Source organism: Acipenser ruthenus, chromosome 47, assembly GCF_902713425.1.
Source record: "Acipenser ruthenus chromosome 47, fAciRut3.2 maternal haplotype, whole genome shotgun sequence".
Lineage (NCBI taxonomy): Eukaryota > Metazoa > Chordata > Actinopteri > Acipenseriformes > Acipenseridae > Acipenser > Acipenser ruthenus.
The window spans coordinates 2125664-2152315 of NC_081235.1; the positions used below are offsets into that span (position 1 = coordinate 2125664).

The 26652-nt window shown below is 42.5% G+C and overlaps 1 protein-coding gene across 2 annotated transcripts; it reads left to right on the forward strand.

Moving 5' to 3' along the window:
• The first annotated feature begins 12776 nt into the window (after positions 1-12776).
• LOC117962677 (tetraspanin-33-like) lies at positions 12777-25429 on the forward strand. Of its 2 annotated transcripts, XM_034911837.2 has the most exons (8): positions 12778-12994; positions 15773-15830; positions 16409-16533; positions 17054-17128; positions 19972-20067; positions 21287-21412; positions 23004-23165; positions 24000-25428. In XM_034911837.2, the coding sequence occupies exons 1-8, from the start codon at positions 12938-12940 to the stop codon at positions 24117-24119; spliced, it is 819 nt and encodes a 272-aa protein (XP_034767728.2). In that variant the 5' UTR covers positions 12778-12937; the 3' UTR covers positions 24120-25428. The 2 variants fall into 2 exon arrangements, with proteins under 2 accessions (XP_058870154.1, XP_034767728.2); XM_059014171.1 differs by lacking the exon at positions 21287-21412 and having other exon boundaries at positions 12777-12994; positions 24000-25429.
• Positions 25430-26652: the final 1223 nt, after the last annotated feature.

Genomic DNA, 26652 nt, shown 5'->3' on the forward strand with positions numbered 1-26652 from the left:
GGACCAAGCAATAGAGAGTACACCAGAATGATAATACAAATAAATACATATTATCGAGAATCGTATTATTAGCAATAATCATGTTTCTGACAGTCATCTAACAGTGAAAGGATCAGCGCTGCTGCTACCGAGATGTTCTTCTCTCTTCCACAAAGAGATTGTGGAGCGCTGGTGAGTGCCACACAACATTGAAATGAATTAGAATTCATTCAGGGGAGGTAAAGGTGTTTGGAGTCACACTAGTTACTCCAGCCAAGCCAGAGTAAAGAAAAACAGAAAAACTACCATGACTGTGAATACAAAATATCAAGACTATCAGGAGTATGTTGAAGACAGTTGCTGTGACGGGCAGCACGGGATACAGCGAAGGTGAAGTCATGTGGTTCCTGTGCGCACTGCAGGGGTTCTGAACACTTAAGTTAATCAAGCAGGCCGGCACTATAATCAAGGCACAATTATATAACTGGGCCGCTGTCACAAAGACGGCCGGAGTGGGTGGCGTCAGACCAGAGCCAGGAAGTAACACACAGAGACTTGGGGTTTGGTGAAGCTGAGCGAATGCTTTCGCTCAGCATTTACTAAACAGAACAGAAAATAAAAGGTTTGAACACAAAACACGGGACACGGCACTATACGCCAAAATAAAGAATAAAGGACAAACAAAAACGGACTATACAGTAAACAGACAGTGCACGGACAGACACACAAACACACACGGTGAGTTTTAAATAAACAAGTATCGTGCTGGTCCTACCAGCACGTAATAGCAATTGATATTTAAACTTTTATTTCTCCTTCTCTTTCACCCGTTCTCCACTCTCGAACACCCAACCCTGAGTGAAAGAAACGTGCATCTATATATACTGTTGTGCTGGGATTCAATTACTAATTAATTATTCACTTGAATCCCAGCACGTGAATTAATTCTGTGCAACCCCGTGCTCACATATTACATTTAACCAGCACGTGAAGTGATTTGTGCTCTCCTCGTGCCTAAATACAAATCTACACTTTTTAAATACACGTGAAACACAGACCCGTTTAATATATCCCGTGTACCAATCTATACACCAACATTAACACACGCACCATCATACAACACATAACACACAAATGCACACAGGGACGGGGCGCATTGCCACAGCCGCTTTTGTAGAAAATGGTATTTGTATGCCCAGTCCCTTTATCCTAACTTGATTTGTATCAGATGTTGTGGACACATTGGAATAGGAGTCACTACTCTTTATACTGTGCTGCAGCAGTAGGTGTCGGAGGAACTTTCTGGCTGAGAGGGATGTTAAGACAAGCCTGGAATTTTGCCTCAAGCCCCGAAACAAGCACATTGTTTTTATTGTGAAATTGCACAAGATTTCTTCGAGCAGACATTGATTCATTGCATATTTTACCATGTAAACATGTTGGATATTTTATTATATGGAATTATATTTTTAATTCTACCTTCAAAAGGCACATAGAAAACGAAGACAGATACTTTATTTATAACTACATTGTGTAAATACAGGTACATTCAACATGGTGTTTCCTGTAACATAAAAAATAAAGATCAAATATACATTTACAGGACAAAACAACAATCTCCCATCCCCCTGACTGCTCAGTGTTTGCAATCTCCCATCCCCTCACTGCTCAGTGTTTGCAATCTCCAATTCCCCTGACTGTTCAGTGTTTGCAATCTCCCATTCCCCTGACTGTTCAGTGTTTGCAATCTCCCATCCCCCTCACTGCTCAGTGTTTGCAATCTCCCATTCCCCTGACTGTTCAGTGTTTGCAATCTCCCATTCCCCTGACTGTTCAGTGTTTGCAATCTCCCATCCCCCTCACTGCTCAGTGTTTGCAATCTCCCATTCCCCTGACTGCTCAGTGTTTGCAATCTCCCATCCTCCTGACTGTTCAGTGTTTGCAATCTCCCATTCCCTGACTGTTCAGTGTTTGCAATCTCCCATTCCTCTGACTGTTCAGTGTTTGCAATCTCCCATTCCCCTGACTGTTCAGTGTTTGCAATCTCCCATCCCCCTCACTGCTCAGTGTTTGCAATCTCCAATTCCCCTGACTGTTCAGTGTTTGCAATCTCCCATTCCCCTGACTGTTCAGTGTTTGCAATCTCCCATCCCCCTCACTGCTCAGTGTTTGCAATCTCCCATTCCCCTGACTGTTCAGTGTTTGCAATCTCCCATTCCCCTGACTGTTCAGTGTTTGCAATCTCCCATCCCCCTCACTGCTCAGTGTTTGCAATCTCCCATTCCCCTGACTGTTCAGTGTTTGCAATCTCCCATTCCCCTGACTGCTCAGTGTTTGCAATCTCCGATCCCCCTGACTGCTCAGTTTGCAATCTCCCATCCCCCTGACTGTTCAGTGTTTGCAATCTCCCATCCCCCTGACTGCTCAGTGTTTGAAATCTCCCATTCCCCTGACTGCTCAGTTTGCAATCTCCAATCCCCCTGACTGCTCAGTGTTTGCAATCTCCCATTCCCCTGACTGCTCAGTGTTTGCAATCTCCCATTCCCCTGACTGCTCAGTGTTTGCAATCTCCCATCCCCTGACTGCTCAGTTTGCAATCTCCCATCCGCCTGACTGCTCAGTGTTTGCAATCTCCCATTCCCCTGACTGCTCAGTGTTTGCAATCTTCCATCCCCCTGACTGCTCAGTTTGCAATCTCCCATCCGCCTGACTGCTCAGTGTTTGCAATCTCCCATTCCCCTGACTGCTCAGTGTTTGCAATCTTCCATCCCCCTGACTGCTCAGTTTGCAATCTCCCATCCCCCTGACTGCTCAGTGTTTGCAATCTCCCATTCCCCTGACTGCTCAGTGTTTGCAATCTCCCATTCCCCTGACTGTTCAGTGTTTGCAATCACCCATTCCCCTGACTGCTCAGTGTTTGCAATCTCCCATCCCCCTCACTGCTCAGTGTTTGCAATCTCCCATTCCCGACTGTTCAGTGTTTGCAATCTCCCATTCCCCTGACTGTTCAGTGTTTGCAATCACCCATTCCCCTGACTGCTCAGTGTTTGCAATCTCCCATTCCCGACTGCTCAGTGTTTGCAATCTCCCATTCCCCTGACTGTTCAGTGTTTGCAATCTCCCATCCCCCTGACTGCTCAGTGTTTGCAATCTCCCATTCCCCTGACTGCTCAGTTTGCAATCTCCCATTCCCCTGACTGCTCAGTTTGCAATCTCCCATCCCCCTGACTGCTCAGTGTTTGCAATCTCCCATCCCCCTGACTGCTCAGTGTTTGCAATCTCCCATTCCCCTGACTGCTCAGTGTTTGCAATCTCCCATTCCCCTGACTGCTCAGTTTGCAATCTCCCATCCCCCTGACTGTTCAGTGTTTGCAATCTCCCATTCCCCTGACTGTTCAGTGTTTGCAATCTCCCATCCCCCTGACTGCTCAGTGTTTGCAATCTCCCATTCCCCTGACTGCTCAGTTTGCAATCTCCCATCCCCCTGACTGCTCAGTGTTTGCAATCTCCCATTCCCCTGACTGTTCAGTGTTTGCAATCTCCCATTCCCCTGACTGCTCAGTGTTTGCAATCTCCCATCCCCCTGACTGCTCAGTGTTTGCAATCTCCCATTCCCCTGACTGCTCAGTGTTTGCAATCTCCCATCCCCCTGACTGCTCAGTGTTTGCAATCTCCCATTCCCCTGACTGCTCAGTGTTTGCAATCTCCAATTCCCCTGACTGCTCAGTGTTTGCAATCTCCCATTCCCCTGACTGTTCAGTGTTTGCAATCTCCCATTCCCCTGACTGCTCAGTTTGGAATCTCCCATCCCCCTGACTGCTCAGTGTTTGCAATCTCCCATTCACCTGACTGTTCAGTGTTTGCAATCTCCCATCCCCCTGACTGCTCAGTGTTTGCAATCTCCCATTCCCCTGACTGTTCAGTGTTTGCAATCTCCCATCCCCCTGACTGCTCAGTGTTTGAAATCTCCCATTCCCCTGACTGCTCAGTTTGCAATCTCCCATCCCCCTGACTGCTCAGTTTGCAATCTCCCATCCCCCTGACTGCTCAGTGTTTGCAATCTCCCATTCCCCTGACTGCTCAGTGTTTGCAATCTCCCATTCCCCTGACTGCACAGTGTTTGCAATCTCCCATCCCCCTGACTGCTCAGTTTGAAATCTCCCATCCCCCTGATTGCTCAGTGTTTGCAATCTCCCATTCCCCTGACTGTTCAGTGTTTGCAATCTCCCATCCCCCTGACTGCTCAGTGTTTGCAATCTCCCATTCCCCTCACTGCTCAGTGTTTGCAATCTCCCATTCCCCTGACTGTTCAGTGTTTGCAATCTCCCATTCCCCTGACTGTTCAGTGTTTGCAATCTCCCATCCCCCTCACTGCTCAGTGTTTGCAATCTCCCATTCCCCTGACTGCTCAGTGTTTGCAATCTCCGATCCCCCTGACTGCTCAGTTTGCAATCTCCCATCCCCCTGACTGCTCAGTGTTTGAAATCTCCCATTCCCCTGACTGCTCAGTTTGCAATCTCCAATCCCCCTGACTGCTCAGTGTTTGCAATCTCCCATTCCCCTGACTGCTCAGTGTTTGCAATCTCCCATCCCCTGACTGCTCAGTTTGCAATCTCCCATCCGCCTGACTGCTCAGTGTTTGCAATCTCCCATTCCCCTGACTGCTCAGTGTTTGCAATCTTCCATCCCCCTGACTGCTCAGTTTGCAATCTCCCATTCCCCTGACTGCTCAGTTTGGAATCTCCCATCCCCCTGACTGCTCAGTGTTTGCAATCTCCCATTCACCTGACTGTTCAGTGTTTGCAATCTCCCATTCCCTGACTGTTCAGTGTTTGCAATCTCCCATTCCTCTGACTGTTCAGTGTTTGCAATCTCCCATTCCCCTGACTGTTCAGTGTTTGCAATCTCCCATCCCCCTCACTGCTCAGTGTTTGCAATCTCCAATTCCCCTGACTGTTCAGTGTTTGCAATCTCCCATTCCCCTGACTCCCATATATATATAATTATTTGTTTATTTAGCAGACGCCTTTATCCAAGGCGACTTACAGAGACTAGGGTGTGTGAACTATGCATCAGCCTACGTCTCACCTGAAAGACAGAGCACAAGGAGGTTAAGTGACTTGCTTAGGGTCACACAATGAGTCAGTGGCTGAGGTGGGATTTGAACCAGGGGCCTCCTGGTTACAAGCCCTTGTCTTTAACCACTGGAAATTATTATTATTATTATTATTATTATTATTATTATTATTATTATTATTATTATTATTATTATTATTATTACAGATATTTGCCTGGTGTGAGTTCCGATAATATTTGTCATGTTGTTGATATTAGTTTGAAAATATAATATATAAGTGGTGGTCTTGTCAATAAAAGTCTGGAGAAATGTTTTTTAAAAAAATACCTCACTCTTCTGTAATGCTTGAATTTCCCCTGCTGTGCTGTGCCACATCTGCTGCTACCCTGAGTGGGGGAAATCAGTCTGTATCCTACAGCACCATATATGTTTCTAATATACAGTTAAATAAGAATTCTCCCAACAAGTAAAATGCAATAAACCCTTATTTTTCAATGAGCTCCAGTATATGGCGGCTGTGAAACATTTACTAGCAAACCTTTGAATGTGTCCTTATTTAATTATATAATATGCAACATACTTTTTATGTTTAATAAGCACTTCACAGAACAAATTAACCAGCTATGGTACAGTACAGTGCATACATTAACCAGCTATGGTACATACACATTAACCAGCTATTATACATACACATTAACCAGCTATTATACATACACATTAACCAGCTATTATACATACACATTAACCAGCTATTATACATACACATTAGGCAGCTATTATACATACACATTAGGCAGCTATTATACAAACACATTGACCAGCTATGGTACATACACATTGACCAGCTATTGTACATACACATTAGGCAGCTATTATACATACACATTAACCAGCTATTATACATACACATTGACCAGCTATTATACATACACATTGACCAGCTATTATACATACACATTAGGCAGCTATTATACATACACATTGAGCAGCTATGATACATACACATTGAGCAGCTATGATACATACACATCAACCAGCTATTATACATACACATTGACCAGCTATTATACATACACATTAGGCAGCTATTATACATACACATTAGGCAGCTATTATACATACACATTAGGCAGCTATTATACATACACATTGACCAGCTATTATACATACACATTAACCAGCTATTATACATACACATTGACCAGCTATTATACATACACATTGACCAGCTATTATACATACACATTGACCAGCTATGGTACATACACATTGACCAGCTATTATACATACACATTAACCAGCTATTATACATACACATTGACCAGCTATTATACATACACATTAGGCAGCTATTATACATACACATTGACCAGCTATTATACATACACATTGACCAGCTATTATACATACACATTAACCAGCTATTATACATACACATTAGGCAGCTATTATACATACACATTAACCAGCTATTATACATACACATTAGGCAGCTATTATACATACACATTAACCAGCTATTATACATACACATTAACCAGCTATTATACATACACATTGACCAGCTATGGTACATACACATTGACCAGCTATGGTACATACACATTAACCAGCTATTATACATACACATTGACCAGCTATTATACATACACATTGACCAGCTATTATACATACACATTGAGCAGCTATGATACATACACATCAACCAGCTATTATACATACACATTGACCAGCTATTATACATACACATTAGGCAGCTATTATACATACACATTAGGCAGCTATTATACATACACATTGACCAGCTATTATACATACACATTAACCAGCTATTATACATACACATTGACCAGCTATTATACATACACATTGACCAGCTATGGTACATACACATTGACCAGCTATTATACATACACATTAACCAGCTATTATACATACACATTGACCAGCTATTATACATACACATTAGGCAGCTATTATACATACACATTAACCAGCTATTATACATACACATTAGGCAGCTATTATACATACACATTAACCAGCTATTATACATACACATTAGGCAGCTATTATACATACACATTAACCAGCTATTATACATACACATTAACCAGCTATTATACACATTGACCAGCTATGGTACATACACATTGACCAGCTATGGTACATACACATTAACCAGCTATTATACATACACATTGACCAGCTATTATACATACACATTGACCAGCTATTATACATACACATTAGGCAGCTATTATACATACACATTAGGCAGCTATTATACATACACATTGACCAGCTATTATACATACACATTAACCAGCTATTATACATACACATTAACCAGCTATTATACATACACATTAACCAGCTATTATACATACACATTAACCAGCTATTATACATACACATTGACCAGCTATTATACATACACATTAACCAGCTATTATACATACACATTGACCAGCTATTATACATACACATTGACCAGCTATGGTACATACACATTGACCAGCTATTATACATACACATTAACCAGCTATTATACATACACATTAGGCAGCTATTATACATACACATTAGGCAGCTATTATACATACACATTAACCAGCTATTATACATACACATTAGGCAGCTATTATACATACACATTAACCAGCTATTATACATACACATTAACCAGCTATTATACATACACATTGACCAGCTATGGTACATACACATTGACCAGCTATGATACATACACATTAGGCAGCTATGGTACATACACATTAGGCAGCTATTATACATACACATTGACCAGCTATTATACATACACATTAACCAGCTATTATACATACACATTGACCAGCTATGATACATACACATTGACCAGCTATGATACATACACATTAGGCAGCTATGGTACATACACATTAGGCAGCTATGATACATACACATTGACCAGCTATGATACATACACATTAGGCAGCTATTATACATACACATTGACCAGCTATGATACATACACATTAGGCAGCTATTATACATACACATTGACCAGCTATGATACATACACATTAGGCAGCTATGGTACATACACATTAGGCAGCTATTATACATACACATTGACCAGCTATTATACATACACATTAACCAGCTATTATACATACACATTGACCAGCTATTATACATACACATTAACCAGCTATTATACATACACATTGACCAGCTATTATACATACACATTAGGCAGCTATTATACATACACATTAACCAGCTATTATACATACACATTGACCAGCTATTATACATACACATTGACCAGCTATGGTACATACACATTGACCAGCTATGATACATACACATTAGGCAGCTATGGTACATACACATTAGACAGCTATTATACATACACATTGACCAGCTATTATACATACACATTGACCAGCTATTATACATACACATTAACCAGCTATTATACATACACATTAACCAGCTATTATACATACACATTGACCAGCTATGGTACATACACATTGACCAGCTATGATACATACACATTAGGCAGCTATGGTACATACACATTAGGCAGCTATTATACATACACATTGACCAGCTATTATACATACACATTGACCAGCTATGATACATACACATTAGGCAGCTATTATACATACACATTAGGCAGCTATTATACATACACATTGACCAGCTATTATACATACACATTAACCAGCTATTATACATACACATTGACCAGCTATGGTACATACACATTAGGCAGCTATTATACATACACATTAGGCAGCTATTATACATACACATTGACCAGCTATTATACATACACATTAACCAGCTATTATACATACACATTAACCAGCTATTATACATACACATTGACCAGCTATTATACATACACATTAACCAGCTATTATACATACACATTGACCAGCTATTATACATACACATTGACCAGCTATTATACATACACATTAACCAGCTATTATACATACACATTAACCAGCTATTATACATACACATTGACCAGCTAAAAATAAGCTTTAAACACAAGTGTGGATACAACAGAGAGGCATGTTTGCTGTGAAACTCAAAGTACTGCATGTATCATATACTGAGTCATATCTGAGTCATATCTCAGGTAGGACCATCTGCTACAAACACACTTTTGATGAGCTATTTTAATGGACCAAGCAATATAGAGTACACCAGAATGATAATACAAATAAATACATATTATCGAGAATCGTATTATTAGTAATAATCATGTTTGTGACGGTCATGTAACAGTGAAAGGATCAGCGCCGCTGCTACCGAGATGTTCTTCTCTCTTCCACAAAGAGATTGTGGAGCGTTGGTGAGTGCCACACAACATGGGAGATTTTAGAATTCATTCAGGGGAGGTAAAGGTGTTTGGAGTCACACTAGTTACTCCAGCCAAGCCAGAGTAAAGAAAAACAGAAAAACTACCATGACTGTGAATACAAAATATCAAGACTATCAGGAGTATGTTGAAGACAGTTGCTGTGACGGGCAGCACAGGATACAGCGAAGGTGAAGTCATGTGGTTCCTGTGCGCACTGCAGGGGTTCTGAACACAAGTTAATCAAGCAGGCCAGCACTATAATCAAGGCACAATTATACAACTGGGCCGCTTTTGTAGAAAATGGTATTTGTATGCCCAGTCCCTTTATCCTACCTTGATTTGTATCAGATGTTGTGGACACATTGGAATAGGAGTCACTACTCTTTATACTGTGCTGCAGCAGTAGGTGTCGGAGGAACTTTCTGGCTGAGAGGGATGTTAAGACAAGCCTGGAATTTTGCCTCAAGCCCCGAAACAAGCACATTGTTTTTATTGTGAAATTGCACAAGATTTCTTCGAGCAGACATTGATTCATTGCATATTTTACCATGTAAACATGTTGGATATTTTATTATATGGAATTATATTTTTAATTCTACCTTCAAAAGGCACATAGAAAACGAAGACAGATACTTTATTTATAACTACATTGTGTAAATACAGGTACATTCAACATGGTGTTTCCTGTAACATAAAAAATAAAGATCAAATATACATTTACAGGACAAAACAACAATCTCCCATCCCCCTGACTGTTCAGTGTTTTCAATCTCCCATCCCCCTGACTGTTCAGTGTTTGCAATCTCCCATCCCCCTGACTGCTCAGTGTTTGAAATCTCCCATCCCCCTGACTGCTCAGTGTTTGCAATCTCCCATTCCCCTGACTGCTCAGTTTGCAATCTCCCATCCCCCTGACTGCTCAGTGTTTGCAATCTCCCATTCCCCTGACTGCTCAGTGTTTGTAATCTCCCATTCCCCTGACTGCTCAGTGTTTGCAATCTCCCATCCCCCTGACTGTTCAGTGTTTGCAATCTCCCATTCCCCTGACTACTCAGTGTTTGCAATCTCCCATTCCCCTGACTGCTCAGTGTTTGCAATCTCCCATCCCCCTGACTGCTCAGTGTTTGCAATCTCCCATCCCCCTGACTGCTCAGTGTTTGCAATCTCCCATTCCCCTGACTGTTCAGTGTTTGCAATCTCCCATTCCCCTGACTGCTCAGTGTTTGCAATCTCCCATCCCCCTGACTGCTCAGTTTGCAATCTCCCATCCCCCTGACTGTTCAGTGTTTGCAATCTCCCATCCCCCTGACTGCTCAGTGTTTGAAATCTCCCATCCCCCTGACTGTTCAGTTTGCAATCTCCCATCCCCCTGACTGCTCAGTGTTTGCAATCTCCCATCCCCCTGACTGCTCAGTGTTTGCAATCTCCCATTCCCCTGACTGCTCAGTGTTTGCAATCTCCCATTCCCCTGACTGCTCAGTGTTTGCAATCTCCCATTCCCCTGACTGCTCAGTGTTTGCGATCTCCCATCCTCCTGACTGTTCAGTGTTTGCAATCTCCCATTCCCCTGACTGTTCAGTGTTTGCAATCTCCCATTCCCCCGACTGTTCAGTGTTTGCAATCTCCCATTCCCCCGACTGTTCAGTGTTTGAAATCTCCCATTCCCCTGACTGCTCAGTGTTTGCAATCTCCCATCCCCCTGACTGCTCAGTGTTTGCAATCTCCCATTCCCTGACTGTTCAGTGTTTGCAATCTCCCATTCCCCTGACTGCTCAGTGTTTGCAATCTCCCATCCCCCTGACTGCTCAGTTTGCAATCTCCCATCCCCCTGACTGCTCAGTGTTTGAAATCTCCCATCCCCCTGACTGCTCAGTTTGCAATCTCCCATCCCCCTGACTGCTCAGTGTTTGCAATCTCCCATTCCCTGACTGTTCAGTGTTTGCAATCTCCCATTCCCCCGACTGTTCAGTGTTTGAAATCTCCCATCCCCCTGACTGCTCAGTTTGCAATCTCCCATCCCCCTGACTGCTCAGTGTTTGCAATCTCCCATTCCCCTGACTGCTCAGTGTTTGCAATCTCCCATTCCCCTGACTGCTCAGTGTTTGCAATCTCCCACCCCCCTGACTGCTCAGTGTTTGCAATCTCCCATTCCCGACTGTTCAGTGTTTGCAATCTCCCATTCCCCTGACTGTTCAGTGTTTGCAATCTCCCATTCCCGTGACTGTTCAGTGTTTGCAATCTCCCATCCCCCTGACTGCTCAGTGTTTGCAATCTCCCATTCCCCTGACTGCTCAGTGTTTGCAATCTCCCATCCCCCTGACTGTTCAGTGTTTGCAATCTCCCATTCCCCTGACTGCTCAGTGTTTGCAATCTCCCATTCCCCTGACTGCTCAGTGTTTGCAATCTCCCATCCCCCTGACTGCTCAGTGTTTGCAATCTCCCATCCCCCTGACTGCTCAGTGTTTGCAATCTCCCATTCCCCTGACTGCTCAGTGTTTGCAATCTCCCATCCCCCTGACTACTCAGTGTTTGCAATCTCCCATTCCCCTGACTGCTCAGTGTTTGCAATCTCCCATTCCCCTGACTGTTCAGTGTTTGCAATCATTCTCAGGGACTCTGATTTTCGTTGCTCCAGTACTGAGTTCACATGCTTTTCTAAACCCGAAATGTCGGGACTAATTATAACTTGAGATGAAAAAGTATGATATTTTGACATTAAAGAAGCACCCATCACATTTTGGTAGAGAATCTCCCAGGTATGAAACTGTGACAGCTGATCTGCACCCATCTAATGTTGCTACCTTCAAAAAAGAACATTATCAAGATATATATATATATATATATATATATATATATATATATATATATATATATATATATATATATATATATATAATTATTTGTTTATTTAGCAGACGCCTTTATCCAAGGCGACTTACAGAGACTAGAGTGTGTGAACTATGCATCAGCCTACGTCTCACCTGAAAGACGGAGCACAAGGAGGTTAAGTGATTTGCTCAGGGTCACACAATGAGTCAGTGGCTGAGGTGGGATTTGAACCGGGGACCTCCTGGTTACAAGCCCTTGTCTTTAACCACTGGAAATTATTATTATTATTATTATTATTATTATTATTATTATTATTATTATTATTATTATTACAGATATTTGCCTGGTGTGAGTTCCGATAATATTTGTCATGTTGTTGATATTAGTTTGAAAATAAGTAATGTTAAATATGTTACATTATTTTAGTTCTGCTATCTCATTTTTGGATTGTTTTAACTAGATCAAAAAATTTAAAAAAATTAATCAACAGAAAATACACGACTGAGTTTGTAATGTGTGACGCATGGCTTGCTTCCTGTTAACTCACCACTGCAGCTCTGATTACCGTGCTCTGTGTTGATAACAGACAGGCTCACACACGCCGACCCGAATGCACAGCAGTTGCGTCCTCAGTCCGCGGAACGGAACGACACACAGCGAGCTGTGTCCAGGGCTTTAAGACTATGAAGACCTGCGGGGGGATTAAGTATACATTGTTTGCCTGCTGCTATATTTTCTGGGTAAGTGAATTCAGAATATCGTAATTGTCATTCTCAAAACTATTCTGTGATTTTAAAATACACTGTGTGTGTGTGTGTGTCTCGGGGGCTGGTGGGCGGGTGCTTTTGACAAAATATCCCCACAAAAATAGTAACTCCTTTAAAAAAACACATTTGTAAAACACATTTATAAGAACTAAATATGCCTGCAAAAAAAATAGTAACAGTGCCAACATGTTGAGTTTGTTGTCAACTTTCGCTCTGTGTGGAGTCTGACGAGTTAGAAATAATACATAAAAATATAGTGAGAGTTAATCATGGGGTTTCCATGCGAGTTTTCTTTTTTAACTCGAGACATTTACACTAGAAAAATGTGGGGGTTCCATCGGAGTTTCATGGGGTTTCCATGCGGGTCAATGTACACGTGAAATGGGGATACGCGTGCACGTTTGGGAGAATTAGTCGTTTAAAACCGGTTTGTGGCCGAAAATAAAAACGGCCAAAGAGAGGGATAGGGTAAATCTCATTTACTCGTGTAAATGACGAAACACGCGGGAAAATGAGCGTGTTTATTTTCAACTATAAATATTGCAAGGGAGCAGGTCAGTTGTTACTGTGGATTCCAAATGTTAGAAACTAGTGGCTGAAGGGCAGTTTTATGGTTAGCAGTGATGTAGTTCACCTTAATAATAATGCGGGCAGCTTTTTTATTGTTTTTTGCTGTGTCTGGATACAACTCTTATGTGTTCAGATACAGTGAGGTCTGCATGTATACAACTCTTATGTGTTCAGATTATTATTTATTTCTTAGCAGACGCCCTTATCCAGGGCGACTTACAATTGTTACAAGATATCACATTATACATTATTTCACATTATACAGATAGCACATTATTTTACATACAATTACCCATTTATACAGTTGGGTTTTTACTGGAGCACTCTAGGTAAAGTACCTTGCTCAAGGGTACAACAGCAGTGTCCCCCACTAGGGATTGAACCCACAACCCTCCGGTCAAGAGTCCAGAGCCCTAACCACTACTCCACACTGCTGCCCAATACAGTGAGGTCTGCATGTATACAACTCTTATGTGTTCAGGTACAGTGAGGTCTGCATGTATACAGCTCTTCTGTGTTCAGATACAGCGAGGTCTGTGTGTATACAACTCTTCTGTGTTCAGATACAGCGAGGTCTGCCTGTATACAACTCTTCTGTGTTCAGGTGCAGCGAGGTCTGCCTGTATACAACTCTTCTGTGTTCAGGTGCAGCGAGGTCTGCCTGTATACAACTCTTCTGTGTTCAGGTGCAGCGAGGTCTGCCTGTATACAACTCTTCTGTGTTCAGGTGCAGCGAGGTCTGCCTGTATACAACTCTTCTGTGTTCAGGTGCAGCGAGGTCTGCCTGTATACAACTCTTCTGTGTTCAGGTGCAGCGAGGTCTGCCTGTATACAACTCTTCTGTGTTCAGGTGCAGCGAGGTCTGCCTGTATACAACTCTTCTGTGTTCAGATGCCTTGTGCAGTTCCTTCGTGCACGATTATGCCTGATGCTTCTGAATCTTTCTTGAAGTCCTTGGCTGTTTATCGTGGATAGCTGTCGGATGATTCTCCTACCTGCTGTACCCATCATTTTCTTTGGCCGTCCTCTTTTTGAAGCTCTTCAGTTGAATTTCCTTTGTGGTACTTCTTGATTATTGCTCTGATTGTGGGTTTTGGTATTCCAGATTTCTTTGATAGTGTTCTGTAGTCATTTCCTTTGTTTGCTACGAGTGCTTTTCTCAAACGTGAATCCCACTCCTTTGTCTTGACTATCATCTGCTGGGTTGTCAAAATGTTCTTCTTCAATAGATGTTGGAAATAATGACCTATTTTTCTGGCTATTGACTTTATAATGCTGCTTCATTACTGTGTAATTGTTTTCAATCAAGTCATATATATATTTTAATTAGTTATATTACATTTTAACAGACTTTTAATGTAATGGTGCCAATACTTTTGTCATGAACAAATATTTTAAATTTCTTAATTATTATTATTATTTTTTTTTACAAAGATTTGTTTTTTAAACTACCAGAAATTGTGTATTTTGGTCTTTGTCATATTAATTTTGGCTAATGCTCACTAAATGTTTTCATTTCATGTGTTTCCTGGAATGATCTTATATTAAGTGTCTCGATCATGTTAATCATCACCTCTGCTTCACTCAGGTAGACTCGTCCTCATACACTCGGGTAGACTCGTCCTCATACACTCGGGTAGACTCGTCCTCATACATCTCTGCTTCGCTCGGGTAGACTCGTCCTCATACACTCGGGTAGACTCGTCCTCGTACATCTCTGCTTCGCTCGGGTAGACTCGTCCTCGTACATCTCTGCTTCGCTCGGGTAGACTCGTCCTCGTACATCTCTGCTTCGCTCGGGTAGACTCGTCCTCATACACTCGGGTAGACTCGTCCTCATACATCTCTGCTTCGCTCGGGTAGACTCGTCCTCATACATCTCTGCTTCGCTCGGGTAGACTTGTCCTCATACATCTCTGCTTCGCTCGGGTAGACTCGTCCTGATACAGTCATTCTAGCACTGCAGATGATGTAAAAACAGGGCCCTGAGCAGCATGTTCTATTTACGCAGGTTTAACTGCAAGAATGTGGGGCTGACTTGAATTCATGCCTCTGCTCATGTATATCTTAGTTAGCATGAATTGGATGAGCAGTGGATCTGAGCCTTGTGTATATCTTACAGTTACTGTGAATTGGATAAGCAGTGACTCTGACGCAGTGTCTGCATGTTCTTCCATACAGGTCTCCAGTGCTGTGTTGATATCAGTGGGTATCTATGCAAAAATAGCGAAAGAAGGAGGTAGGTGTGAAAACATGTGGTGCTGAAAAACTCCTTATTTGCTTTTTTTGCGTGTTACAGAACCCCTTGCAATGTTTACAGGAAGCACATCGTTCACCTTTGCTGTGTCCCATGTTGTCTGTATTGCAGCGTTATATTTTTAGACATATCGCCAATGCTTTTGAAATTTTGAATCCCACATTATGAGTTGTAAATCAACTGGGCAATTGATTTTTCAGTATTTACACGGGAGTGTTCGCCAGGAGAAAATAATATAATGTGTAAGGACCACAGTGTATATCCAGATCACACTCCCTCCTGCAACAATGCTGGTTTTCTATTCCCACAATACAGCACTCATTTCAATCACCAGCATTGTTACAGGAAGGAGCATGATCTGGATACACTGCGGTATATTATAGCCAAGGCCATTGTGAGCTCCCCAAATGAGTTATTCCTTTTCATGTATAAATGTAGCAACCTTTCACATAATGATATAGTATTTCAGTTTCCGAGCCTTCTAAGCAGTGCCTCCAGGAACAGCGAGGAATGCTTTGTGCTGTGCTGTGTTCCCTGCAGAGCCTGTTCTTGTTTCACAGGTGCGGTCGACTCACTGACAGCAGACCCAGCTCTCCTGTTGATAGTGGTCGGCTCTCTCATGTTTATCATCACATTTTTCGGCTGTTTTGGGGCCCTGAGGGACGCACTGAATCTGCTGAACATTGTAAGTACAGTAAGGAAGCTTGGATGAGTAATATGCTAATATCTCCTAAACCATTTCAGCTGCAACTTTGTATTTATGGAAACTGGGCAAAATCTACACCCTTCACTTTGAACTGTGACCTAAAAAAATGGAACCTGCTGCCTCCACAGTGTCAAAGCTTTGTGTCTCAGAAACCACTGAGATAGTGGCTTCATATTTACAGAGTTATATAAACCTGTCGGGCTAAATGTGTTGCTGGCCATGATATTGACCTCTGACCTAATATGGCTGTCATATTGAGGTCATGTGACTTATGAAAATACAGTTTCATAAAGACAGTAACCTTTGAGTAATTGTCTTACTGTTTGTTACAGAGCTGTATTCTATGATTTTCTTAAGTCAGTTCCATTACCAATGGTGTCGAGTAATAAGGAACCCTTTCACTGCCATTTGACTTCTATCCTTACAAAGTATTCAATCTCATGACATCCCCTTTGATTATTCTGTGTTTGATTTCTTTCTGATTCTCTTTTTCCCTTAGTTTGCGGGGATTCTGGTTGCCATTATTGTCCTGCAGATTGCAGCTGCTGCACTCGGATTCGTATTTTCTGACTTGGTAATTCTAGAGGATTTTTAATCTTTGGGGAGAGTTAATCAAACAATATATTGCTGTATTTTTACTTGCATTATTACCCAGGACAGCCCCCCAACATACCCCTACATTAACAAAGGTGCCATTCCCATAGTAAAAGCATAGTGCAAATCTACTGTGCTAAATGTTTACAAGGGAGTCTACAATAAAAGTGACTGTGACAGGTAGAACACTACAATATTAGGTTTGAATTTAGAGTATAAGAAAAGTTATGAACAAGAGGAGGCTGTTCAGCCCATCAGCACTCGTCCGGTTCCTAGCAGCTGATTGATCTCAAAACGTTATCAAGTCGGGTCTTAAAGGATCCCAGAGATTCAGAGTCAACAATGTGGCTGGGAATCCCATCCCACCCCCTCCCCACTCTCTGTGTGAAGAAGAAAGGGCCTCCTATCCACACTGTGTTCTCTGGTCCTGGTCTCTCTGCTGAGGTCATGACTGGGGCAACTTTGTCAAATCCTTTTTAGGGTTTTAAAAACTTGAATCCAGTGCTTGTTTTTCTTTCTGTTTTTCATTCTTGAAACTTCTTTTAAAAAAATGTTTGAGCTCAGCAAGGTTCATAGCAATAAAGCCATTGCAAGCTGCTTCTAGAATTTTTGCATCATCAATGTGAGACTACTGATAATTCTCACCTTCTACACCTATGTAGCTTCACTGTAATGAAAAATAAACATCAGACTCGTTAGCAACAGCAATGAACTCACCCAGCCCGTCACAACGAGACTGTCAACAGAGAAGAGTAATGAACTCACCCAGCCCATCACAACACAGCTGTCAACAGAGAAGAGTAATGAACTCACCCAGCCCGTCACAACACAACTGTCAGCAGAGAAGAGTAATGAACTCGCCCAGCCCGTCACAACACAGCTGTCAACAGAGAAGAGTAATGAACTCGCCCAGCCCGTCACAACACAGCTGTCAGCAGAGAAGAGTAATGAACTCGCCCAGCCCGTCACAACACAACTGTCAGCAGAGAAGAGTAATGAACTCGCCCAGCCCGTCACAACAAGACTGTCAACAGAGAAGAGTAATGAACTCACCCAGCCCGTCACAACACAACTGTCAGCAGAGAAGAGTAATGAACTCGCCCAGCCCGTCACAACAAGACTGTCAACAGAGAAGAGTAATGAACTCACCCAGCCCGTCACAACACAACTGTCAGTAGGGAAGAGTAATGAACTCACCCAGCCCGTCACAACACAACTGTCAGCAGGGAAACTCACAGAGGTGTAGAAGGTGAGATGAAGAAACCTATTAGTCTCGCTGTCTTGCCGTTATACTGTTTTCACACTGGAGCTAAATGAATCCAGGAGCTGAATCTGGTATCAAATCCAGGAGTAGTTTCATAGTGCCTTTCATAGCAGACCACCAGATGAATGCATGACAGAGTATCTCTGCATCCGGGAGGGAAAGGTAGGGACGGACCTTTGAGATGTTTTGGAGGTGATAGAAGGAGGATTTGACTACACAGGAGATTTGGGCATCAAAGAAGAGGTTACTATCCAGAAGTACGCCAAGGCTTTGTACAGTGGGGGAAGGCAGCAGCAGACAGTTTCCAAGGTTCAAGGCAGCAATATTGAGATTCTTGAGTTGAGTTTTCAATCCTAGTAGAAGTTGTTCAGATTTGTTAGTGTTGAGCTGAAGAAAATTGGCAAACAGCCAGGCCTCGATGTCTTGGATGCAAGCTGAGAGCCGGACCATGGCAGAGGGACATCCAGGGTCTAGTTTTAGGTAGAGCTGGGTGTCGTCAGCATAGGAGTGAAACATGAGGCTGTGTTGGCGGATGAGGTGATCCAAGGGAAGCATTTAGATGTTGAAGAGAAGAGGTCCAAGAACAGACCCTTGAGGGACACTGCAAGTGACCGGATTTGCGTCAGCACTGCTTCCACACTGGAAACTAATCCCAGATTGATGCAGTTTTGTTTTTCTCCACTAAGCTGTGTAGTGCAGTTCTTTGATGGTTATTGTTATTAAGTAGTGAGCCTCGCTGAACTTTAAGTTTCAAGGACGTGTTGAAAAACAGAATCACTCATAACTATTAAACACTCAATAGTGCTGAATTCAGAAAGGTAAAGAAACTCCAATTCAATGACATACGTTTTAAAAAAAAAGACTTTGTCAAAATGTTTGTAATTGAATTTCAGTTTTCTTTGTATTTCTAAAGAAACTGAAACAAAACAAAAGAATTGGAAATCAAATACTATGAATGATGCGTGAGTCAGGTATTTCATGGGGCTCCTGAGTGGCGCATCCAGTAAAGGCGCTCCGCGTGGAGTGCAGAATGCTCCCTATAGCCTGGAGATCCATGTCATTGCCAACTATGACCAGGGCTTCCCAGGGGGCGACGCACAATTGGCTGAGCGCCGCCCGGGTAGGGAGGGCTTAGGTCGGCAGGGCAATCCACAGTTCACCGCGACCCAGCGACCCCTGTGGCTGAAAGGGCGCCTGTGGGTCTGTAGTGGAGCCGTTCAGATCTGTGTTGTCCTCTGGCACTATAGGTCTGGTGGCTTCGCTGTGGAGCCGCAGTGTGAAAAATGACGGCTTGGCAGGAACACGTTTCGGAGGATGTGTGTGTTAGCCTCTGTTTCCTGAGTCACCGGGGGGTTGCAGCGGTGAACCGGGATTAATAATAACACATTTGGTGATTCAAAATTGGGGAGAAAACTCGGGTAAAAATCATTGGCAACGACTACATTTATAACAAAAAAAAAAAGGTATTTTATTTTGTATGACCTGATTCTCTGCCAGTGAACTGACTGAAAGTCTTTCTCAGTGTTGAAATGGGTTTGGGTTCCCATTCTTCTCTTCAGGTGCTGATCAGAACAGAGGCTGTCATGAGGAGAGGGATCACCACATACAGAGATGACCTTGACCTGCAAAACCTCATTGACTTTGTACAGAAGAAGGTACAATAATACTGGAATAGACCAAGCTTCAACAGTGCATTCATCAAACTACTGTATGGAGTTTCCTCATTGTGTATAACTAGGGCTTGAATGTACTGCTCAGAGCTCAAGCTCAATGCCAGTCTAAAGGACAGATCTGTGATAGGAGCCTCCACTCACTTCATTATCGCATTCAAGTGATTGGAGCTCACTAAATCATCCCATAAAGCTTGCATATATTACACTTCCATTAGCTACAGAGGTCTTACCTGTGCAGTTTAGAAATAAACATGTTATTGTAAAATGTCTTTTCATTTTAAAACAGGCATCTGGTACTGCACGAGGATAAAGAAACTTCTCAGTTTGCTAGCCTTGCCTTACAGGAAGTCTTTAACTTCCATGGTCATTTCACCCCAGCAGTGTCTGCTGGGTCATGTTACTGGCTGAAAGCATGTCAGTCAACAGGGGAAGCAGCCGATTGGTTATTGACTATTGCCAGTGAAGGGGTGGGGACAGTTCAACTCTCCATGGCCTGCAAACTGAAATTTCTTTACGCTAGTGTAGCACCAGAAAAATGACTTGTTTGCTAAACACGTGTTTCTTTCAAAACTGCACATTTGAGAGCTGTATAATGAATGGATGTGCATGCTGGAGAATGTGAATTCATTATTTTGTTAGCTGCAGTAACTTTTCTGGAAAATATTTATGTCAATTGATAGTCAAAGTGCCCTCCATAAAAATTGAACATTGGAGGCTTTGAGGTCATCTCTGTAGCATTGTCGAAGCTTCACCATGGGGTACAACACTGATAGGGAAAAACAGCCTGACTGTGGGATTTGAAGGTCCTGTTATAATCACAGAAGACCTCAAATCTCAGCTCAAGGTTAGAGAATGTTTCTAATACAATATAGAAGCCAGGTAGCCTAACCAAGTGCTGTTCTACAGAGAAGAGCTGTGGACAGGCATCACATGAGTCTTTTTCTATGAAGGACATATTTTCAGCTATTCATTTTCAGCAATTTCCTTTTTCAAACGAGCCGTGGGCGAAGGCCTTATTGACTGTCATACACAGTTATTTTCCAGTTAACCAGACAATTCCTATTCTATATGCGTGTTGTGCTCGCTGTGGTTTTACAGACATTGTCATTGGGCTGAATCACCATGCAGTTGGCTGTAGATTGTGCCTCTAGGCTGACAGCACCTTGTGAACATTGCTTAACAGCTCCTTTGCCTTGTCTAGTTTCAGTGCTGTGGGGTTAGCCAGTACACAGACTGGTCACACAATGTGTATTTTAATTGTGTCGACTCGAACCCAAGTCTCGAGCGCTGTGGTGTGCCCTACTCCTGCTGCATTAAAAACAATGAGGTAAATATGATCCAAACACTTTTTAAAAATAACAGAGCCCTCTGCACCCCACCCCGACACTGTTAAAGTAAGTTTAACAAACACAATAACAGAGCCCTCTGCACCCCACCCCGACACTGTTAAAGTAAGTTTAACAAACACAATAACAGAGCCCTCTGCACCCCACCCCGACACTGTTAAAGTAAGTTTAACAAACACAATAACAGAGCCCTCTGCACCCCACCCCGACACTGTTAAAGTAAGTTTAACAAACACAATAACAGAGCCCTCTGCACCCCACCCCGACACTGTTAAAGTAAGTTTAACAAACACAATAACGGAGCCTTCTGCACAAACACAATAATTCTGTAAATTTGTTTTGCAGTTCCATTAGCTATATAGGCCTCAAATGTGCAGACTGGAGTCCCGTGCTGAGCTCTGTAGAGAGGAGCGTGTTCTGTGCAGACTGGAGTCCCGTGCTGAGCTCTGCAGAGACTAGCGTGTTCTGTGCAGACTGGAGTCCCATGCTGAGCTCTGCAGAGACTAGCGTGTTCTGTGCAGACTGGAGTCCCGTGCTGAGCTCTGCAGACGAGAGTGTTCTGTGCAGACTGGAGTCCCATGTTGAGCTCTAAAATAGAATACTTGTTTACAATTATGTGTTTCTTTCAAAACTGCACATTTGAGAGCTAAAGCATGTATGGGATTGTTTTGTTGCTACAATCACATTAAAAGGGTGGTTCCACATTGGCATTAAAAACATCATATACTTCACAAGCCCATAATAAAATAATAAAATGCTATTAGTAAAAAAAAAAAAATTGCTTGCATTTTCATTGTGCTTCGCTAGCATTCATCCGCTCTGCTGCAGCAGGTAGTAGCAGGATGGTGTGCGGCTCAGAAAGTTTACCTGCAGCTAAAACTAACCTAAGTAATGTAAACAAACTGACATACCAACAATACCTGTTCCTGATGAAGCAGAGTGCACTGAAGGCTAACCTGTGGAGGAATGTTGTGAACACTCTCCCAGGAATGAGAACTAAGTTTTCTACATCAGCGTGTCTGTGTTAATAATGGCACAGTACAAGCTTGAATCTGTGTAACAGACCAACACATTTATACATTATAAAAAATAAACTGACAAACGTTTAGACTAGAAGTCTTTTTCAAAGTCTTCAAATGCTGGAATGGTTTGAGATTCACTGCGTGCACTATTCTGGAGTGTGGACTCCACCCCTGATTGATAAAGTGTGAATGATCTCTTAATGGTCACATCAAGAGGAGTAGGTGTGTGCCAACTATCCACGAATGGGACATGAAGCTTGCAGAGGAGTTAGGGTTAGGCATGTAGACAAGAACGGAAAAGAAAGGAATATCCAGAAATAAATAACATAAAATAAAGACATGAGAATTAGAAAAGTTAATGCAAATAAACTCATGAAAGGTGATAAGACGGGAGGGGTGTGTGGAGCGCGAGGTCGCAGTGGGAATATGTTCTGGTACAGTGCGGTTATATTGTTCATTCTGAATGGGGTATCAGTTATTATTTGAAGACATTGAAAAAGTCAATAACGTTTTGAGATCATACTTTTTGTGTACCCTTTCCTGTTGGCAGTCTATCCTAAACACCATGTGTGGGTATGGTATGCAGAGTTTTAAGGCCTGGTCTATTGAAGACAAGATCCACCTGAATGGCTGTCTGAAGAAGATTGGGACATGGGGAAGACAGAACCTGCTTATTATTGGAGGAATAACTACAGGGCTGTGCTTGCTGGAGGCAGGTTTGAATAACACATGCAGTGCACAACTTCAATACACCTGTAATAGGTCATTAGGAGGCTTAACTACTACTACTAACTACTTTCAAAACTGCAGGATTCAAGCACCAAGTGGGTGGTGTAGCAGTAGAACAGGCCCATGAACAGAAAGCCCTTGCTGTTGCAATAGACTCCTCACTGTCACCAACCACACAGTGTGGGGAGTCATGGTTGTGTAACACACTGGAGAGATCACACTTAAAATATTGTATTTACTCCTAGTCCCTAAATAACAGCAGGGACATCGTTAGACTTCTGTCTTCAGCATCATAAACACTACCAGAATATGTGATTTAAACACGGTGCTCGCATTACAAAAATGGATGCAGGAAAAAATGGCTACAATTTCAATAAATGTCAATAGACAAGTTCACTCTGAAAAGACCCCCTACGGTAGGTCAATAGGAAATATTTCATTTTTGGCCATTACTTGTAGGCAAAATCCCCATCTTACACAGCTATGGCCAAACGTTTTGCATCACCCTAAACTGATGAAAATACTGTTCTGCTATTATGGATTCCAGTAGACTTTTTTGTGATATAATTTTGTAGTTTATTTTTATTTTTCTTTTATTACATGATGTTAAATAAGAGAGCTAAATTATGTTCATGTAGTTTATTTTTAAAGACTCAATCCTAAAATTCTAGAGCTGTAGAGCTTTTCAGCAGCATATAAGAAGTATTAATGTCATGCTGAGGTAGGGTACGGCATAAACAGAATAACATTTTTGCATTTGTATTTAAATGAGAATGCTTTTTATTAATCCTAACAGATTATTTTTTTCTCTCCTCAGATTTTTATGATTACATTGGCTGCAGTTCAGACCTACCAGATCAAGAAAATACGAGAGAAAAGGAGAAAGTCAACTGTGAGAAAATCTAATCCCAGCTATGAAACTACTTTCATGAGTTAAAACTTTGAGCAGAAGAACACACACAACACTGTAGACTTCTCTGGATTGCTGTCGGGTGGGTCTGGGTATTTTCCTATAGTCCTCTGGAATACTGTGTTCATTTGTCTTTGGAGTCAATTACTGCTTCTGTGGTAAACTAACCGGGCCTCATAAAACAAGTTGAGAGCTGGAAGTACTGAAAAGTCCTGTTAAATGTAGGATACTAACCTAAAAGTAATTGTAACTAGCAAAATAATTTCCGACGCATTTGCTACATATATTAGCTGTGTGTGTGTGTGTGTGTGTGTGTTGAAAGAAACACATGTTATAGCAAACATGTATTTTAATTTTGAAACATCCGCTACTGCATTATTCTAAGACCGTTCTCCATTTCCATGTCTCTCTCTTCTTGACTGTACTACTGGCTAAAGGAAAGTAGTCAGGTTTATGGTTGGTTTATGACAGGAGAGAAGCCCAGGAAGTGCAACACTATCTGAAAGCATGGCTTACAAACATTTCTTTACCTACTGTAATGTAGTACCAGCTGTTTTAAAATAACAAGTTTACTATAACAAGCTTTATTCAGAACTGCATATCTGAGACCTACATAAGGAATGGAAGGGCACGGCAGGTAATATTTATGGAATTTATCTTTAAACTTTAATGTGATGTGATTAATGACTTGTAAATGTGATTTCTTTTTTTTTTTTAGATTTAAAAAATAAATGTAATACATGCTTTTTAGTACTGGAGGTGTGGGATCAAATCCAGCTAGTCCGACCCCAAGCGGTTTATGATTCAAACAGGATGCAGGCTCAAGGAGGGCAAAAGCAGCCTTCCACCAAAACTGGAGCGGCTGTCTTCCTGTGTCATCTGGGCGGAGTGTGCACTCAGGCAGGCTCTGCTGTAAGAAGCCGGGCGGAGCGTGCACTCAGGCAGGCTCTGCTGTAAGAAGCCGGGCGGAGCGTGCACTCAGGCAGGCTCTGCTGTAAGAAGCCGGGCGGAGCGTGCACTCAGGCAGGCTCTGCTGTAAGAAGCCGGGCGGAGTGTGCACTCAGGCAGGCTCTGCTGTAAGAAGCCGGGCGGAGTGTGCACTCAGGCAGGCTCTGCTGTAAGAAGCCGGGCGGAGTGTGCACTCAGGCAGGCTCTGCTGTAAGAAGCCGGGCGGAGTGTGCACTCAGGCAGGCTCTGCTGTAAGAAGCCGGGCGGAGTGTGCACTCAGGCAGGCTCTGCTGTAAGAAGCCGGGCGGAGTGTGCAGTCAGGCAGGTGCCGCCCACAGTGTTAAATACAAACTGAATCATTTATTTAAATAAACGCATTAAGGGCAGATATGTACATCTTACTAAACAATAAAAACTCTTTGCTTACATGTGGAAAAACTCTTTCATTTTGTCTTTACAAGATGTACTGTAGGCTAAATCCAGGTTTCAGCAGACTATACAGTCTTTACAATATCTACTGCAGACTTTGATGGGATTTTAGAATGAGAGATTTAGACAGTCAAGGGAAGGACTGTGTGGGACCCAATCTTCATCTTCTTTTTGAATAACCTGATCTTGTAAAATGTGGAATTCCCAGGCTCAATGATGGCTGTGTAGCATGGCCTTTCCAGATGATTACACCGTGTAACACATTTTTTTTTTTTTTTGGTTCCTGGGTAGTAAGTGTTATTTCCTAATTGCTTATGCCTCAAAAGTATAGAAAATGGCTATTATTCCCCACAAACTTTGCTTTTGTGACCAGGACAGTGATATTTTGAAATTTACTTATTTTCCAGAACATTCCAGATAGATTCAGTGCTGGGTGAAATAAATGTATTTTTGTAGGATGGTACAGAGGGGAAAAGAGAGCCATGAAGTTCGCTATCCCAAGAATTTGGCGGGAACCCACTGACCACTCAAGCAACTGCTACTTCTGCATGGTGGACCCTTCCAAACGTCGGACTGGCAAGAATGCACCTGCTATCATGTATCCGGACCTTCCTTCATCCATCGCCCCGGTGCCACACTGCCATGAGCTCCTCGTACCCACTCCTCCGGAGAGAGAGCAGCCGTCTTTAGAAGAGAGCAGCAAGTCAGAGAGCGAGGAAGACGTTATAGATCCAGATAACAATTTCAGAGGTGGAGCTGAGGAGAGAAACCCATACTACCCCAACCAAAAAGACCTCAACGACTTGATTAGAGATCTTGGTCTCACCAAGTCCAATGCCGAGCTTTTGACGTCTAGGCTCAAGCAGTGGAACTTGTTGGATGAAAGTGTGCAAGTCGCAGATCAGAGGAAGCGTCACCAACCTTTTTCCAGCTTCTTCACCCGTCAAGATGGGCTCTGCTTCTGCCACAATGTGACCAGTCTGTTCGAGGCAATTGGAATTGCCTGTAACCAGAATGAGTGGCACCTCTTCATTGACAGCTCATCCAGGAGCCTCAAAGCCGTGCTGCTCCATAATGGTAACAAGTACCCGTCTCTTCCCCTGGCTCACTCGGTGCACCTCAAAGAGGATCACAGCAGCATCAAGACCTTGCTGGACGTCTTGAAGTATGATGAGTACGGCTG

Bases quoted from the DNA above. Each gene is read 5' to 3' on its own strand.
- LOC117962677 (XM_034911837.2), top strand. From the start codon at position 12,938: ATGAAGACCTGCGGGGGGATTAAGTATACATTGTTTGCCTGCTGCTAT. The intron at 16,534-17,053 runs GTAAGTACAGTA...TTTTTCCCTTAG, and splicing joins CACTGAATCTGCTGAACATT to TTTGCGGGGATTCTGGTTGC. The intron at 23,166-23,999 runs GCAGGTTTGAAT...TTCTCTCCTCAG, and splicing joins CAGGGCTGTGCTTGCTGGAG to ATTTTTATGATTACATTGGC.